Here is a 17,967-nt window from a genome sequence, read left to right as displayed (position 1 = left end):
TTGCAGTTACCCAAGGTCAAATGTCATATAAAATATTAAATTGAAAATTCTAGGAATAAAGAGCTTGCAAATTTTAGATTGCATACCATTCCAAGGTACAGAATATAATCTCATAGCATCCAGTTCTGTCTTATGTAGAAACTGCATCATCTCTTTGGCTATGACTGCCGTATAAACCTTTGCACATCAGTCAATTCATAGTTGTTTGGATTATTAGACTGTCCAATGTGAAACTTCAGTGCTTACAGCCTGTATTTGACTTAGTGATGCCCCCAGAACATCAGAGCAGTTAAGCTAGCAATTGGAATATGCAGAAGGGAAGCCATAAAGGGCTGCTCTAAGTAGAAAGGTAAAACTTTAAGATATTTTAAGAAAGACAGAGAGACCACATTAACATAATATTTAATATGTAGCAATATACTATTTTCTAGTTTATTTTTAGTTGCTATTATTAACCTCTTATTGTTCCTGATAGATAAATTAGATTTTATCATAGGTGTGAATGTATTGAAAATATATATATGAGCGTTCTATATCTGAGGTTTCTGGCCTCCATGAGCTATCCTGATGCAGACCCTTGTGGATAAGATTGGGGCGCTACATAAATGAACTACACTAATACTAAAACTGTATGAAACTGTGTATGTGCAGTGTGCAAATATAGTGAATGGAGAGGAACACTTTATAATTGAACTTTTAAGAAAATATCAAAATTATAGTAAATGAAATTTTCATTTAGGTAGAAATATAAAAATCATAAGAAATGCAATGACTAAAGTGTTGTTATTCCTTTATTTGAAGCTTGTGAAAGAACAATGTACTCCCTACAAGGGTTCTTCACATTTTCTCTTTTCTCTTCACTCCCTTAAGGCCTCTAGTGAGACAGAAAAGAGTGTTCTAAATTTTTCATTCAAATTTTCAGTAGTTTGCAAATGACTAGGGGCAATTCTGCCCAATAAATTGTCTTGCTCCTCCTACCGGTATTTTATGATGTTGAACATCTAGTTTACATTGAAATGCACAACTCTATTTTCACATTACTGAATTTTAACATACTTTTTGCTTGTCAAAATCTGCATGTTCCCTTTTTTATAAGTTGTTGAAGAAATGTTCTATTAATATGTGTGTCCTTTTCCCAGTCGTAGAGTGCTGTGTGAGCAGCTGAATATTTAGTAGTATTATAAGATGTGAAACATGCATTACAAAAATACTAAAATGTCTTATTTATTATGTTCCATTTTAAGTGATTTTATTAATTTAAAAAAATATACTGATGAATATAAGACATTTTATCATTTATCACAAGTGAGAAATCAAGTATGTGCTGATTGTATGTCACAAGTTCTTAGATTCAATTGCTTAATTCAGTTGGGAGTAGGGAAAAAGTGCAATGTTATCTCATTTAATTTTAAGTGGGTACACTTGAAGAGATACTGCTGGAGACAAGTTGGTAATTATTACACATTTTTATCATATTTAAAATTTCATGTACTGAGTCAAATCCACAGAATTAAACTTACTCTTCAAATTTAGGCTTTCACCTTCCTGCTTTTCAATAAACTCTGTACAAAAAGTAGCTATAGGCATATTGTTAATTAGGCATGTTTAAAACTAAATAGAAATTATCAGTATATGCTGACACTTCATTTTATAACCTGAGAAAGTTAAGACTGTGTAAATAGTGACGATGTGGTGGCGCGTGCCTGTAATCGCAGCTGTTGGGAGTCTGTAAACAGGTGGATCACTATGAGTCCAATCTAGTAGTGAGACCGTGAACACCCTGTAGACCCTTCCCTAAAAATACAAACAAACAAACAAAAAAAGATTGTGGAAATATATGTAATTTTGTTTCATCTATATCATTATGTTATTTATTTTGTGTTACACCTATTGAATTAGTAGACCTATAAGCTAAGAACAACCTTTAACTTCTAAATATCTCCAGACAAGTTGTACTCTATTTGTCATTTTATAAATTTATAGGGTAAGTAAATCTTGACACATTAGCTGAGGATTGGGACTTGACATTTTCTAGATTGCCTGTATTGTTTTAGGTATAAATCGAACTACTAAAATTTATAGTTTTTGGGTTTTTTATGTTCTGAAAGATCAAGTTTTACAAGGTGAAAAGATTTCTTTTGTGTGTATGTATTTTAGGGAACAGTCTACAGGGTGCTCAGGGTCTCACTACTAGATCAGACTCATAGTGATCCACCTGTTTACAGACTCCCAAGAGCTGGGATTATAGGCGTATGCCACCACACTCCGTCTCAATTGCCATCTCAGCAGGACCCAAGGGTGGGGCCAGTGAGGCAGGACCAGGGATCAAACTCCTGGCCCCTGAGCCTGCTTGCAGGCACTTTAATCTGCTGAGATATTTGGCTGGCCCTTGAAAAGATTTTTTAAAGTTCCCTGATAAATATTTCTCCCAAATACTTCAAAATCCTTTTTATTATCTGTTTTAAGTCTTTATCAATTACTTTCCTGTTGTTAGGGCAAAAGATGCTGGCATATGCAAGTCAAAGAAGAAGACATTTATTGTGGCTCACAGTCTCTGAGGGTTCAGTGCAAGTCTGACTCATTTCATTGCTGTGAGTCTGTGGTGACCAGAACACATGGTTTTAAGATCAAGATAGAGGAAAGCTGTGAAGATCATAGCAACTTAGAACAAGAATGGGTGGAAAAAACTGGAGAGACATGGGCTGAGAGCCAAAATATAGTACGCAAGGTTAAACCTCAATAGTCCACTTCTTCCATATTCAGCTACAAACACATCAGTGAGTCAATGAAGTAAAGTTGTTGCTTTTGAATTCTAGTCATGTAGGAATCTCTTAATCTAGTCTGGTTAACATGAAGAATTAACTGGCAGAGTTCAAAGTCTTTTATCTGTACATAGATTAATTTGTATCTTCTTCACGAAGTTTTTATAGTTATACTTTGCATACAGTTAATCTTTTCTACAGAGCTTCTGTACTTCCTTACTTGATCTAGTTTATTACTTATTTGTTGCTTTGGTTTTTTTCAAATTGTTTGAGTCCATAAAATTATGTTTATTTGAAAAGTATAGTGTAGGAGTCTCTTCCTGGTTCTCATCTCAGTCCAAGAAGTTAATATTTGTAATCCCAAAGATATGTTATTGGAATCCCACCAAGTTAATTCCAATCTACCATACCCAGTGCAATCCAAGGCGAATGTAAAGACACTAAAACATATTTATAATTATTGGGGAGCCAAGGGGCCCTAAGTCCAGCCACGAAGATGGCTTTCCAGAACCAAGAAGCTGACCCAGGGCCTCACTCGGTTTTATTCAGTGGAGGAGTGGCTTGAGGAGGAATGACTGAGAATTATGGGAAGTAGGTGAGTACTGTGAGCTGATCTAGGTGGGTGGCCTACATTTACCTCTGCCATATGCAGAGAGGATATGCAGAGACAGTAATGGGCATTATGTTTATGAGATAGCATCTAATGTTTTGGGGAGTCTGGTGCTTTAGCTCTGATGTAGTCTTTCAAGCCCCAGGAAGTCATAGCCTCTGTCTCCAGGCTTAATCCCAGCTGACAGCATGGAGCATTGGCTCTTCATCCTGTCTTAACCTGGCTCACATTAAGGAGCAGCAGGTGTAGGTTATCAGGGAAACACACATGCCACCTTCAAGACTATCACCAGCACCTCAGCTAGACCAATGTACATTGCTTAAGGCCAATTGAAAGGGTAAACAGAAGTCTTACACAGCTCTGTACATATCAATATGAGGAAATAGGATCAGGCTCAGTCAAAATGGAGACAGTCGCTCTTCTTTCAAGGAGAGCTGCTCAGGTGGTGTTCCACATATAGCACCTAATGTGATTAATTTCCTTGGGCCTTCTTTTGGTTTAAATTCTAAAAATTATTTGTGGGTAGTAATGATATCTGATGACTGTAGCCTCAAAATTAAAATATATTATTTCATCAAAATTAGGAGTTCGTAATGATCTAGAAATTTCCAAATATGTCTATTTTTAAGGATGTTTCCACTATATTATTATTAATATCGATTGATTCATTAACTCAAGAAATATTTATCTAGCATCTCTTACGTAACAGGTTTACTTTATAAGATCTTGGTTCCTATGGAGTGTTTATCCCAGTGAAGGGAGCTGGACAACAGAGAAATCAATAGAGAAGTGAACAGGAAATTATCAAAAGACAATGAGTGCCATGCAGAAAATTTAAGCATGGTAACCATACAGTGACTGGTTGACAACCTCATGTAGAAAGGTAAAGGAAGTCTTCGGAGAGTAGCATTCTAGAACATTTCAGTTGAGGAGTTAGTCTTTTTCTTTTCTCCTACAGTGGAGATTGAACTCAGGACCTTCCACTTGGCTATATCACCAGCCCTCTGAAGGAGTTAGTCTGATTCAGATAGAAAGAAAACTCTTCAAAAGGGAGAACCACATAGTCCCAACTGTGGGATGTCTGTGAGTGTGAGAAGAGGACAGACAGTGAGGAAGCAACCAGGAGCCCTGCGGGTGGCTGTTTAGGTTCTATTCTGAGTGCGGTGGGCAATCCTTGGAAAGGTTAACCAAGTGAAAGAATTGTGGTAGAGTTTACACTTTTAAGTAATAATACAATATCATTTCTTCAAAAGTACTCTTATGGTACTAGCCTTTATCTCATTATGTTTAGTATAAATATGAGATGTAATTGTAGTACTTGACAGTTTTCTATATCTAGGTCATTTCTAATATGCCATATTTATATAAAATTTTTAAAGTATAACATTATGATATAAATAATAAGATAGTAAGTAATGACTCTGCTAAACATCTTCCCCAAAACTGTTGTCAGTTTCCATTTTCTCTGGTAATATATGAGCATATTATTTATTGTAAAGTTCCCAACTTTAGAACTGGCATCATAAGTGGCATGTTAATTTAATGAGCAAAATCCAAATGTTTACATATATTACATATAGAACCTGAGATGAAGCTCTAAAGAAATTAGTGAAATTCTCTATATTAACTTATAATTCATCTCTGTTGAAATTTATATAATTTATCTGTTATTTATCTCTATTTACCTTATTCTAATCTCACTGTTCTGCTCTGATTATAGCATAGCATGGTGTTTCTAGGTCTTGGAAAACTTTTTACAGGTTTTCTCAGAGGCTCAACAAGCAGTATAATTTGGCCTTCTGCTTTAGGACTTTCAAATACTGTTCTAACTCTAGTTCCTACAAACCAATGGCCTATCTGTTGTTGAGTCCCAAACTCTACCCGTTCCCAATTTAAATTGTTGTTCTAAGTCAGAATGGAGAAATAATGACATCCTTTCTGGCTCATATAGGTAAGACAGAAACTCAAACACAATTGATGAAGTGATCAATAATTATTTGCCTCACCACCACAATGCTCACTTATCCACAAACAAGCCCTCTCACTAGGAATTATTGTTGACAATTATCACCTCCTTTTAAGTTGTAATAACTATATTATTGCATCATTCATTAGCTCACTGGTGTTGGAAAGCTTCATATCAGTACATTGTATTTATTAAGTCTGTATTAATTTCCTAAAGTAATTTTCAAGCCAATATAACATTCCCTCTAAAGCATATTATAAACATAATATTACTTAGCCATTTCATAGGTGCATGTTCTACCTGCTCGTATCTCAAGCTCACAGTTTGTGCTTTGTAGAGCACATCTGACTGAGTGAGCATTCAGTACTTGTTGATTGCACAACAGTTATAAAGCATAATTGCATATTTTATATCATATATGACATTAATACTTGTGGTTATTTACTGATGTGCCTCTACAAGCAACTCTGAAAAATTACAAATAATCATTCTTTTTACTATTTGAAAGAGGAACACTCTTCTCAAAAATTTAGTTTGGAGGTCTTTATAGTTTTTGTGCATGGATACTGAGTGGAAAATTTTACCTTCCCATAATGTTTCAGCTTTGACCTGATTTGACTTTAAAAACAACACTAAGGTGATTCTTAATCTTCTTTCACCAATGTTCAATGGAGGCAGAAATTCAGAGCACAGTTTCAAGTTAGCCAGTGACAGACCTGGCTTCTCTTAACACGGCAGGCCCAGGATATCTGAATGGCAAGGAATGCTAAGAGCCCACCTCTTCTGTCAACCTTGGTAAACATTGACTGATAGAATTAATTTTATGAAAGGGAGAACATTTGGAAAACACAACTTAAAAAAATAAAATATTTTGAAAAGTAATGAAAGTTTAAAAAGAAAGGAACATAGAAAAGGAATATTTATCTGATCATTAGCAGTCACTTGCCTAGCTGTGACTGTTTTCTCATCTGTCAGATAACTGTAGTACTCTAATTACTTCAAAGTGCTATTAAAATATAAGGTACTACAGGTTCAAATCCTGTATAAAGTGCAAAGCACTTAGAGAATAAGATAGCACACTTTTAAAAAAATCTACCTTTCAGAACCAATAGTTTAAAAAGTAGTAAAAAAAAAAAAAAAAAAAAAAAAACACTTACCCTCAAATGACAGCAATTGTACGCCAAGTAGAATGCTATTATAGATTTTGGTATGAAATTGTTACTCCCAGTTAGTGCATTTAAAATTGGCATCGTTTTGCTGACTGCCAAACATATAACCAAAAAACTTTCAAGAAGTCAGACTGTACAGCCTGGGGAATAAAATGACTAGTTTTGAAAAACATCTTGTTCTCTGAACTTTTAGGAATAGTTTACGAGTTTTTCTTTATAAGTTATAGCTGTCTTTAGAGCAATGGAAATTCATTGTGTTTCTTTAATTTCTGGCCATGTCTTTATTCATGTTCATATTAACGGAGATGATGCTCACATGGTTTGATTGCCTCCCTGTTGGACTTGGGGAACAATCAGAAGGAAAGCTTTGTAGGGCCACAAGCACAGCTGACCAGCGTGCTCTTGCTGACAAACCTAGACGGGGGACTAAAAACATGTTTTTTCAGGATTTACATCTGCTCATTTTCAATTTTGAAAATTAACTATAGTGGGAATATACATAAAAGTGTCCAAGTGCCTTAGTCCTGCCAGGCCACTGTAACAAAATACTGTTCTTGAATTAATTTTTAAACAAAAAAAATTTAGTTCATAGTTCTGGGTGATGGCAAGTGTGAGATCAAGGTGCTCACAGATTCTGTGTCTGGGATTACAAGCATGTGCCACCACGCCCGGACTAGGTCACCAGCCTAGCAGGCCCAGGGGTGGGGCCTGCACTACATGTGGTACCAGGGATCGAACCCTGTCCCTGTGCTTGCCTAAGCAAGAGCTTAGTCCACTGAGCTATCTCGCTAGCCCTTAAAGCCACTCTTGAAGGCTCTGCCCTTCAGACCTATGCACTCCCCAAAGAACTGTCTCTTCATAGGAGTCAAGATTTCAACCTTAGAATGGGGTTGGGGAACCACAAACATCTGGAGTACACTAAAGAGTTTTCATCTTCAAAGTGAGTGAAACCCTATATACATCATGTAAGTGTGCATGAATAATTCTGCACAAGACTTTAGGGCAAAGCATGCTCTTTGATGTATTTTTAAGCTAAATTTTACTTCAAATCCCTGTTATAAGATACACAATTGAGAATAAATTTGCTCTTACATTTGTGTTCTGTCTACTAAATTCTTTTTTTATGTGTTTAGTACAGTGTCTACAGGGTCTCATTATGTGAATCGGACTTGTAGTGATCCTTCCTGTTTTCAGGCTCCCAAGAGCTGGGATCACAGGTGTGCACCACCATGCCCAGTCTCCATCCCCATCTCAGTGCATACCAGGGAGCAGGGCTGGCACGGCATGCCCAGGATTGAACCCTTGCAGCTGCACTCTGCTCAAACAGGCCCTTTAGTCCACTGAGCTATCTGGCCAGCTCATGCCAACTAAACTCATTTGAATATCTCTAACACACTTGAAGTTGGGCTTAAAAAGTACGATGACACATTCTATTTGCTTTCTTTATATTATTGGCATAATTTATGCTCCTATTTTTTACCCTGAAATATGTGAAATTGTCTAAGAATTACTATTGAAAAATCCATTTGACTAGTGAACTCATGTCAAGATTTACAACTTACATAGACTTACAAGAGTTGTATATAACAACTATTATAAACACTATATATATATATATAACATGTTTTGTAGAACAGTATGTTTAGATTTCATATATATATATGTACATATTTACATCTATGAATGTTGTTATACTTCATTTAACATTTAAAAAAGATTAAGGGATAAAAACACAGTTACTATGTAGAGGACTATGCAATCTAAATCCATTACAAAGGCTAATATTGATTTCTGGGCTCTGTAGTACGTAGGTCCATGTGATGCTGTCGTTTTGAGCTTTGCTGTGTGTTGAATCTCTCAGTCTTTGGATCTTGGATGAGGGTCATCATATTCCCCTGAAGACTTTGAGAGTTTTAAGGCCTTGACACACATGAAACGAACAGCATGGCATCCTGCATCACCAAAGAGGTACTTGGTAAATTGTGAGCATTTTAAAAGCGTAACTTACATTGTGTATAAGCTGAGCTCTTGAATTTTCTAATGGAAATATGCAAAATAAAACATTTGAAGATACTCTTTTTTTCTAGCTCTTAGAGTAATTATTAATAAAAGAGTACACCAGTGTCTAACACCAGCTCTCTAGGAACTTGAAACACAGATTCCAGTCCATGTGAATTATTAAAGGAGTGCTCTTTAGGAGAAATCTGTATGAATACAAATGAAACAGGACAGGAAAGGAGAAAGAGCTGACCAAGGAGTAGCTGCTCCTTTACATAAAGATCAGGCAAGATATTTCTGAACAGGGGTTACTTTAACTAAGAAGCAAAAATAAGAAATGAAGGAAGGCTCGTGAAAATAAATAGAGGAAGATACACTAGGTATACTGAGTGGCAAATTCAAAAATCCTAAAGCTTGACTTGTTTGAATAGCACTGTGGACTCTGGTCCATCTAGAGAGGAGAAAGTGATGATAAAAGTGCTATGAAATCAGGCCAAACAACCCAGAAAAGTCAGAGTTCCCTTTGGGTTTTTATTCTAATTGTGGGACAAATTATCTCAAGATTGAAAGAAAGTATCTTCATTTCATTAAAATACAAAAAAGATTTTTCTTTATGATATTAGATTATGAGGAAGGAGGAGGTTTTAATGTTTAAACAGATCTTGTCACAGATTTTGTCACAAGCAAAAGATAATGGGGAGTAGCACATTTGGGAAGTAATGGATGTAGCAAGAAGGGGTGAACTGTGGAATATATTTGAAGTTTAACCATCATAATTTGCTGATGGATTAGACTTTGTCCTTCTCAAGCAGTAAACTCTGAGCTAGTTGCATTTGCAGCATCATTAGATTAGTAAAACTACATGTTCTTTGGTCTCATCCCAGACATTCAAGTAGAAATGTCCAGATATGGCCCAGAAATCTATGTTGGGATCAGGCCTTCAGGTGACCTCGTGAGCACTAATGTTTGACAGGGACTATTGTACCACTTTCTGTGTGCAGGATTTGACTTTTCCAGACACTTCATCATATTAGTCAATTTGAGCTACTATGAAAAGGTACCATCAACTCAGTAATTTAAACAAGGACTTATTTCGCACAATTTGATAAGCTGGGAAGCCCAAGGTCTAGATCCCGCTTCCTGGTGCATGCTCTTTCTCTGGCATCTGTATGTCTACTTTCTTGATATATTCTCATGGTCAGAGAAAGAGAAAGCTCTTCCGTATCTTCTTCTCACAAAAGTGCAGTCTATCAGATTAGAGGCCCAGCCTTGTGATCTCATTTATGTTATCACTTGCTCACAGGCTCTTTCTCCATGCATAGGCATGTTAGGGGTAGGGCTTCAACTGCCAACACAGTGTAGTCCGTGTCACTCCTATAAGCTGAATTATATTGCATTTATTGTAGGGGTTTTTATTTGTTTGTTTTTATGACTGGCTTATTCATTTAGAAAAATATAATCTTAATGTGTTGTTCTGAAGTACCTATTTGATATCCAAATGAAATATCAAGGTTGTAGATGATAAAAAAGTACTACATGCTTATTTGCTTTTGGGGGCCTACCTGAAAAATATCAAATTCAATATAAAGTCTCATATCAAATTGTCTTCCATTTAAAGTGAGTTTTAGATATGAAAAGCAGAAGATTTCCAAGCTATATTTTGAAAATTAACTTCTTAAGAGTCCCTGCATGAAAGTTATGCATCCTGGATTTTGAAACAGAAGCTTTGATAGGAATTTTGAGTTTGCCATTACTTGAGTGACATACACGATCTGTTTTATCTCTCTTGGCAAATGTAACTTTAATGTAGATTCAGAATAATTGCTTCTTTTGGAAAGTGTTGTTTCAGAGATGTGTGTTTGAAAACACATGGAACCTGCTAGATATGCAGTGTGTATATTTGAAATCTGAATTTAGTTTTATACTTTTCATGTTAGATTATTAGTTTCATTCTATTGATAGATTTCTCTGTGCTTTTAGCTTTAATATTACATTTGTTAGTATTTTTCCTGTTTTTCAATTATTCCAGTCTACACTGTATTTGCCTTATTTGCATTTGTCTTATTCCAGTCTATGTTATATTAAAACATATAATGAGCCATGCATGGTGGTGCATACCTGTAAGCCCAGCACTGGGGGGGGGGCGGTTAGCCAAGAGGACTGCCATGAGCTCAGGGCCAGCCTGTGCTGCATAAGAAAGTTCAAGCCAGCCTGTACTATGTAGTGAGACCTTATCTGAAATATCTGTCTTCTATCTACTGTCTGTCTGTCTGTCTGTCTGTCTGTCTGTCTGTCTGTCTATAATAAAACATGTGATAAACTTATATGGTTCATGTCTCAGCAATTTTCTCATTGGTAGAACAAAACAACCAGGCACCTGAACTTTCAAAAAGGAGAGGATTATTTGGGCTTACCATTTCAGCCCATGATCAAATGACAGCAAGGCAGAAACACACTGGCAGAGGGCATGGCAAAGTAAAAAGTGCTCTACCACTGCAGCCAGGGAGCAGAGAGCAATGGGAAGAGCTGGGGGTAAGAGTTCACTTTTTAGTGACCCATTTTGGATCAAGCCCCACCTTCTAACAGCACTTTCAGTAGCTGAACTTGCCAATGGCTGAGTTCCACCCACTGATAAGCCTGGTGCCTGTGATCCAATCACCCTCCAAGTTCATAAGGCCTTTTGATCTAAACCTCAACAATTTTCATGCATCTAAAATATCAATTCCTCACTGCACAGTATTAGGAATTAAGAAAAAATGTTGTTTACTTTAGGAAAGATTGTAAACAGTTGATTGCAAAATCCTTGAGAATGAATGATAAAATATGTCATGCTTACCGTGTGTTTTCTCAGATATGCACAGTTATCTTGTAAGCAACCTGACCTCAATTAAAATTGTAGAATATTCTCTGTTCATATTTTGTGTGAGGCATTAAATGATACATTTTACCAGATTTGATAGCTATAGAATTTTTACATGTATTCCTTCTCTTTACCAAATATATTTAATGAGAAAACTACCACACTAGCATATAAATGCATCCAAAAGTCAGTGATCAATTTGAGAAATAAGAAACAAAGAATTAATAGAAAATATCTGTTGAAACCAAATTTTATTAGGAGAAATTGCTTCCTATATCTGAAAAGACTTTATTTTTAAATATGAACATTTCACATTTTATAAGGCAGGAAAAAGTAATTTGAAGAAGTTTGCTAGGAAAATATTGCCAAAAATGTAGGCAGTAAGCTGTGTGTGTGTGTGTGTGTGTGTGTGTGTGTGTGTGTGTGTGTTTGTGTTACGTTAGCAGAAATGATAATTCCTCATAATTACAGTTCCATAACAAATACTTATATACTAGATGTTGAGAGCTTTGCATGCATTATTTAATTTACTCATCTCAACCTTCTCATAATATAGACATAGCCCCCTTTATATTCAGAAAAATTCAGGGCTTCAGGAGACAACTGCCCTATAGTCATACTGCTAAAAAAGACATCAGTACTTTTTAAAGGAAAATGCAAAATTATCTGCCTTATTGGTATTGTATTTGTAGGTCATGGATTTGATTGTCCTTTACTATTTATCTTACATACCCTCTTATCACAATATGCTTTGTCTGTCAGTACTACTTACTCATTTCCTACAAGTGCCAAACGGACAAAAGTTTACTTGTAACCAGATTTTCCTTAGTAAACATTTAGAGAGTGCTTTTCAGAATTGTTATTTTTCATGGAATTACCTTAAGTCTATTTCCTACCGTTCCTTTGACACTGTCAGTTATATTTGTTTGTAAAACTAAGCTAATGTACATCATCTTTGGATGTTTCTCTTCCTTATCTTTCTTTTAAATGTATTTGGTACAGGGTCTCACTACGCAGGTCAGACTTGTAGTGATCCTCCTGTTTTCAGCCTGCCCAGCACTGGGATTATAGGTGTGCGCCACCCTGCCTGGATTTGGTGACTGGCTCAGCGCACCTGGGAACGGGACTGGCACAGCATGTGGTGCTGGGGATTGAACCCCAGTTCCTGTGCTTGTCTAATCTGGCACTTAGTCCACTGAGCTATCTTGCTGGCCCTCTTCTTTTAAAAGAGTTGATACTTTTAGGTTGACCATAGCATTATACAGTTTTGTAACGCTTTTTAGTGCTGACCAACATGGAGACAATAGAAAATGAACAAAGCAAGTTCTCTACCCTGCAAAACACATATAAGAGCTAGAAAAATTAAGGAAAATTTAATTACAATAGCTATAAGTGAAAGAATATAAGATATACATGAAAGAATCCATGTTACTTCTTAAACAAAATAAGTTCCTACATCTGATACAATGAAACCTCACATGTAGGGTTGGTACTGGATGCAATCCATTGTGACTAGAGTGTGGGTTTCCTGGTTATAGTGTTCCTTGAATACAACAGTGGTATACAAAGTGATGGACTCCCTCTTCCAACACTCTCCTGAGGGTCCAGTTATGTTGGTCCAAGCTTCAAGGTTATACAATGATGCTGTCATCTGCCAGACTTAGAACTGTTACCGCTGATGGTGCTATTTCTTCTGTCCGATTTCTCACTTTCAGCAACTTAACTTGTTTGAAATGGTAATGTGCTGTGATATACGCTGCCCACATCCTTCTGCCTTCCTGCTTGCTGTGTCTGCAATTTTTTTTTTTTTTTTTTTTTGGTACCTTTTTCTCCCTGGGTCCTCCTAAAATTAAATGAATTGTCTCTGAGAAACCTGAGAGCACTTCCCTGATTTACAACTGCTCTGTAGCCCTGCTCATAGAAAAGATAGCAAACCTTCCTGCTGTCTAGTGAATGATTATAAATATATGCAAAAAATATGGCAACTGTTCCTTGCTTCCGTGACACTTTCTTTATGAATGTCTAATTTTTTAAAAAGGAAAGTTCCTAAGTTTTTTTTTTAATCTAAAGCAGATTTTGTTTAAATATTTCATTAAACATATGTGCAGCCTAAAACAGTGTTGATTTGAAAAACGTGAGATTTTTCAGCTAATACTTTTTAATGCATGGAAGCTGGAATATATCATTGAAATGCTGACATCATATTATTTAAAATAGCACTGCCTGTGAGATTAGGAGAAGCTGTTTAAGACAGACCTCAAGAAGGCTGTTGAAATAATAGGTGAAGTTATGTTGTGTCAGCCAATTCTTCAGCATGGAACAGCATTGTGAGGCCAGTGTTGTTATCCTTCATAGAGACATAAAATCCATATCTTGATCCTGTTGGCCATTAAGGGTCCTATGGGAACTGTACCAGGGGAGTGTGCTTCTAGCTAGTGTGTTGGCCAAAGGTCAATAAGATGGTACTGCTCTACCTTTTCAATATGCTCATATTTCATTTAGATATAATCACTGTACAGTTTTTGGAAGAGCTCTGGGTTTTCAATTCTTCATATAGTTAGCAATTCATGAAGAAATCATTTAGTTGTTGGAGTGACCTATGGTAAACCTATTAAGGTAATGTGAACAGGGCAAAGAGATCTATGGAATATTTTTAATCTAGTAATTACTTTTAAGCCACCATTTCCCTTACACTGAAAAGTAATTTTAATATATTAGATTAGTCAGTAGCCTAATGACTCTTTCTGTATAGACTGAGAATCTGCTTGTGACTTTGGTTAACTGAGTGGGGGTTACTGGGAAAGAGGATCAAAAATCTGAGTTTAAAAATCCCTCCGCACTAGGGAGGCAGAAAACAAGAGGATCACTATGAGTCCGAGCTGCGGAGTGAGATCTTGCGCACACACACACACACACACACACACATGCACACAAAAGAAACCCTAAAAAATTTTTTTAAACATAATAAAATCCTTACCTACCACTAATTTTGCTATTGTATGTCTCTATGGAGCAGCTCTTTATATTGGTAAAATGGAGTAATAGTACTGCTTTCTCCATCTCCAGGCTCTAATGTTATGTCATTATTAAAAGACATTGCTAAAATGAATGTCTGTGTAGAGTAGGTGAAAGTTCACCTTCAATATGAAAATTAAATTGATACTTGCCTAGAAACTGCAAATACATAAAGCATGTGAACAACAATGGTCCTAAAAACTCATGAATATGAAATGAATGCAGCTTTGTTTTCAGTTTTCCTCTAATGTTTCATTTCTGTTCTCTTCAAGTATCTTACTGGTTATTGGGAGGGGGGTCTAATTTATCAATCCTTATATAGTCAAGTTTTCCTGGTGTTGTAAGGCTGATTCCTGTATGTGGAACCTATGCTCTAAAAATATGGTGGTTATTCTCCTCTATTTCTTCCACAGAAGTGTATACCCTTTGGTATTAAAGAGAGATAACACTATTTTCTCTTTTTTTCCTTTCTTTTTTCTTTTTTTTTTTTTTGTACTGAGGATTGAACTCAGAATCTAGTGCTTGCCAGATTGGTAAGGGCTTAAGCCTGTTGAGCTATTTCCCCAGCCTTGAGACAACAATTTCTTGTCTACAGTTACATTAGTAGAAGATATCTTACATTCGCTTTCTCTTTCTTCTTTCTTTCTTTTTTTTCTTGTGGGCACTGGGTAATGAATGCAGGACCTTCATACTGAGATACATTTCCAGCCTATTTATTTATTACTTTATATTTGAAACAAGGTCCCAGTAAGTTTCTTAAGTTTTCAAGCTGGGTCAAACTTGAAATTCTGCCTCAGTCTCCCAGTAATTAAGTAAGCAAACCTTGGCAGAAATCACTCCCAGAGTCATGAAATTATAAATGTGTACCACCATGCCCAGCTTCTTCAATGCATTACCAAAAATTAGGTGTTATATTGACATTAGAGCATAAAAAATACAAGATATATACATCTGTGCCTATCTATCGATTTATCCATCTATCTATCTATGAAGAACCCATGATGCACTTGGTAACCAAATGAATATTGAAGAAATGCCACAAGAAATGCCACACTTATTCACAATGAGGTTCAATGATATTAACAAGATTTACAAAATGACCCGCAAAATCTTGTAAAATTGTTTGTTTATGTTTTTTTTTAAATTAAGTGAATTTTATTTTAAAGAAATTTCATGTTGATTTAATTAGGGCCATTTTAATGAGGCTGTCTTCAGAGGAGGCCTTTTCAAAAGAATTGAAGCTTACTTCAGCCATCCCATCTGCCCTGCCACAATTCTTCTATCTCCACTTGAATTATGGACAGTGACAACTGTGGTCTTATATCCAATTTCGTCCAGCAATACATTTTTGGAGCCTAGAATTTGAATTGTACATAGTATTGGTATTTTGGCACATGACCTCGATTCTGTATCATTCATTAACCTTTCATTTCTAATACTGAAAAGTCAACATTTTTCAGTCAGTATTTGGTAAGATGTTACAGGCCTCATTGTCACCACTGTAAATATTTACTGTGATGGAAGCATGACCTGTGTCTCACTTTTAGCCACATTGACCAATTCTGGACACCAATCAGCAGTGCCCATTCTAATCCAGAATGAGGCTTCTGTTTATGTTTTAATATGATCTTGTGCTTTAATACATATGAAGAAGAAAGAATTTTACATTTACAGTGAATAGATCTAGAATTTCACATTATTTTTGTGGATCTGGGGCTTCTTTTCCTAATTTGCATAATGAGTTATTAGGTGAGGAGACACTCTCACACGCACGCCAGGGCAATTTTTATTTCTTTAAATGTATTTGGTACAGGGTCACATTATGCAGTTATGACTCATAGTGATCCTGCTATTTTCAGTCTCCCCAGTGCTGGGATTACAGGCATGAACACCATGCCCAGTCTGAGTGGCCGGCTCAGCATGCCTAGGGGCAGGGCCAGAGCAGCATGTGGTGCCAGGGTTTTTGGTGCTAGGGATGCGGTGCCTGGCTTCTACGAAACCTGGTCCTTCCACTTGCCTAAGCAGGTATTTAGTCCACTGAGCTATCTGGTCGGCCTCGTCTAGGACAAATTTTATAGGTTAATAAAACTTACATAAATCCATTTACAAAAACAATGTTAAAATGCTTAAATTGGGAAGTAGAGGTGAGGAAGTAGAGGATGCAGCGCCTAACCCAGGAGGCAGGGATCAAGACTGAGAGGTTTCTGGGTGGGCACTATGACCGGGATCGCCACCATCGAGGCGGTGAAGCGCAAGATCCAGGTTCTTCAGCAGCAGGCCAGTGATGCAGAGGAGAGGGCCCAACGCCTCCAGCGCAAAGTGGAGGGAGCAAGGCGGGCTGGGGAATGGGCTGAAGTAGACATGGCCTCCTTGAACCGGAGGATTCAGCTGGTTGAAGAGGAGCTGGGCCGTGCACAGGAGCACCTGGTCACTGCCCTGCAAAAGCTCTGAAGCCACAATCTAACTGTATTCTCACTTTGGAAGGTAACTTTTCAGCCTAATGCATAGTGCTCTCTCCATAGAGGAAGGAAAGAAGTATGGGCATGCCTTACCAAGATCCAAACAGAGTCCAGGGAAAGACTCCACTGTGGAGACCTTACAGTTCTGTGCCAAGTACCAGCTAACCCAGAAAGGTGACTCCAGAAGGAGTTAGCCAAAAACCAAAACCATGCTGCTCAGCTTTTGAGTTTCAGCATGTCCTTGGACAACTTTATTTTTATTTGTTACTTTTCTAATCAGAAGTGAACAAGATATAATCGTTACACCACTGGGACTAAGACGTGTGTGTGTGTGTGTGTGTGTGTGTGTGTGTGTGTTTGTGTGTGATGCTGGGATTGAACCCATGGAGGGACTCATGCATAGTAGGCAAGAGCTCTACCACTGAGCCATATCCCCAGCCATGAGACCAAATTTTTGTCCTGTTTCTACCCCTTTGCTCACTGAATAGATCATGTGTCCCTTCATTAATGTTGAAGTGACTACTTAATTGCTTTCTGCCTCTTTGAAAGAAAAGAAAAATAAAGTTTCTGCTACTCATTCAGCCACATGAAATTCATCTCACCCTTTTCTGGGTCTGAAGCTGCTATCTCTAAAAGTGCCATCTCATTGTGCTTTGTATCAGTCAATGCTAGAGAAATCTTGAATAGCTTATGTACAGAACATATTAAATTTTTTTTCATAATTTTATTGAGAAACAAATAGCAATGAGAGAGTTTCAAATCAAATTGGTAGGACAGTTTCAATAATTAACACATTGCATACATTCTTCCTAGTAGTTAATTGCTGTACAAGATGTGGACATGATATTCTATTTACAAACACCATTAGAACAAAGCCCTCTATTCAGTAAGAGAATGTAACTATACATTTATCCTAGCCACTTTGAATACACAGATACAAAATGGACATTCATCTGTATCCCCTTTTTTTGTTAAGTTCCGTTATTTGAATATTATAGGTATGTAAACTCAGCAAAATATTCTAAAAGAGTACAGTAGCCCATAATAGTATTGGGTCTTCTACTTGATTGGCAATGTCAGAAATTGTTGACCTGAGTCCCCTACAGCTCAACATAACAGCATGGCTTT

At 36.8% G+C, this 17,967-nt stretch overlaps 1 protein-coding gene and 1 non-coding gene across 2 annotated transcripts in view; both read right to left on the bottom strand.

Annotated features, from left to right (window-relative positions):
- LOC105742486 (opioid growth factor receptor-like protein 1) overlaps positions 1–6,588 on the bottom strand; it is a gene marked incomplete at its 3' end in the record, with an annotated part of 24,436 nt that extends 17,848 nt beyond the window's left edge. Inside the window, exon 1 of the mRNA XM_012515232.1 lies at positions 6,496–6,588. Within this exon, the coding sequence (XP_012370686.1) occupies positions 6,496–6,588 (93 nt within the window). The remainder of the gene's footprint in view (positions 1–6,495) is intronic.
- Positions 6,589–15,853: 9,265 nt separating this feature from the next.
- Positions 15,854–15,986, bottom strand: LOC111817343. Its single transcript, XR_002821570.1, has one exon. It is a non-coding gene; the product is annotated as a small nucleolar RNA SNORA1 (small nucleolar RNA).
- Between the last annotated feature and the right edge of the window lie 1,981 nt (positions 15,987–17,967).

Source organism: Octodon degus, unplaced genomic scaffold, assembly GCF_000260255.1.
Source record: "Octodon degus isolate 3935 unplaced genomic scaffold, OctDeg1.0 scaffold00055, whole genome shotgun sequence".
NCBI classification, from domain to species: Eukaryota; Metazoa; Chordata; class Mammalia; order Rodentia; family Octodontidae; genus Octodon; species Octodon degus.
Note: the sequence above shows the minus strand (reverse complement) of the source record. Positions and strands in the feature narration are given on the sequence as shown.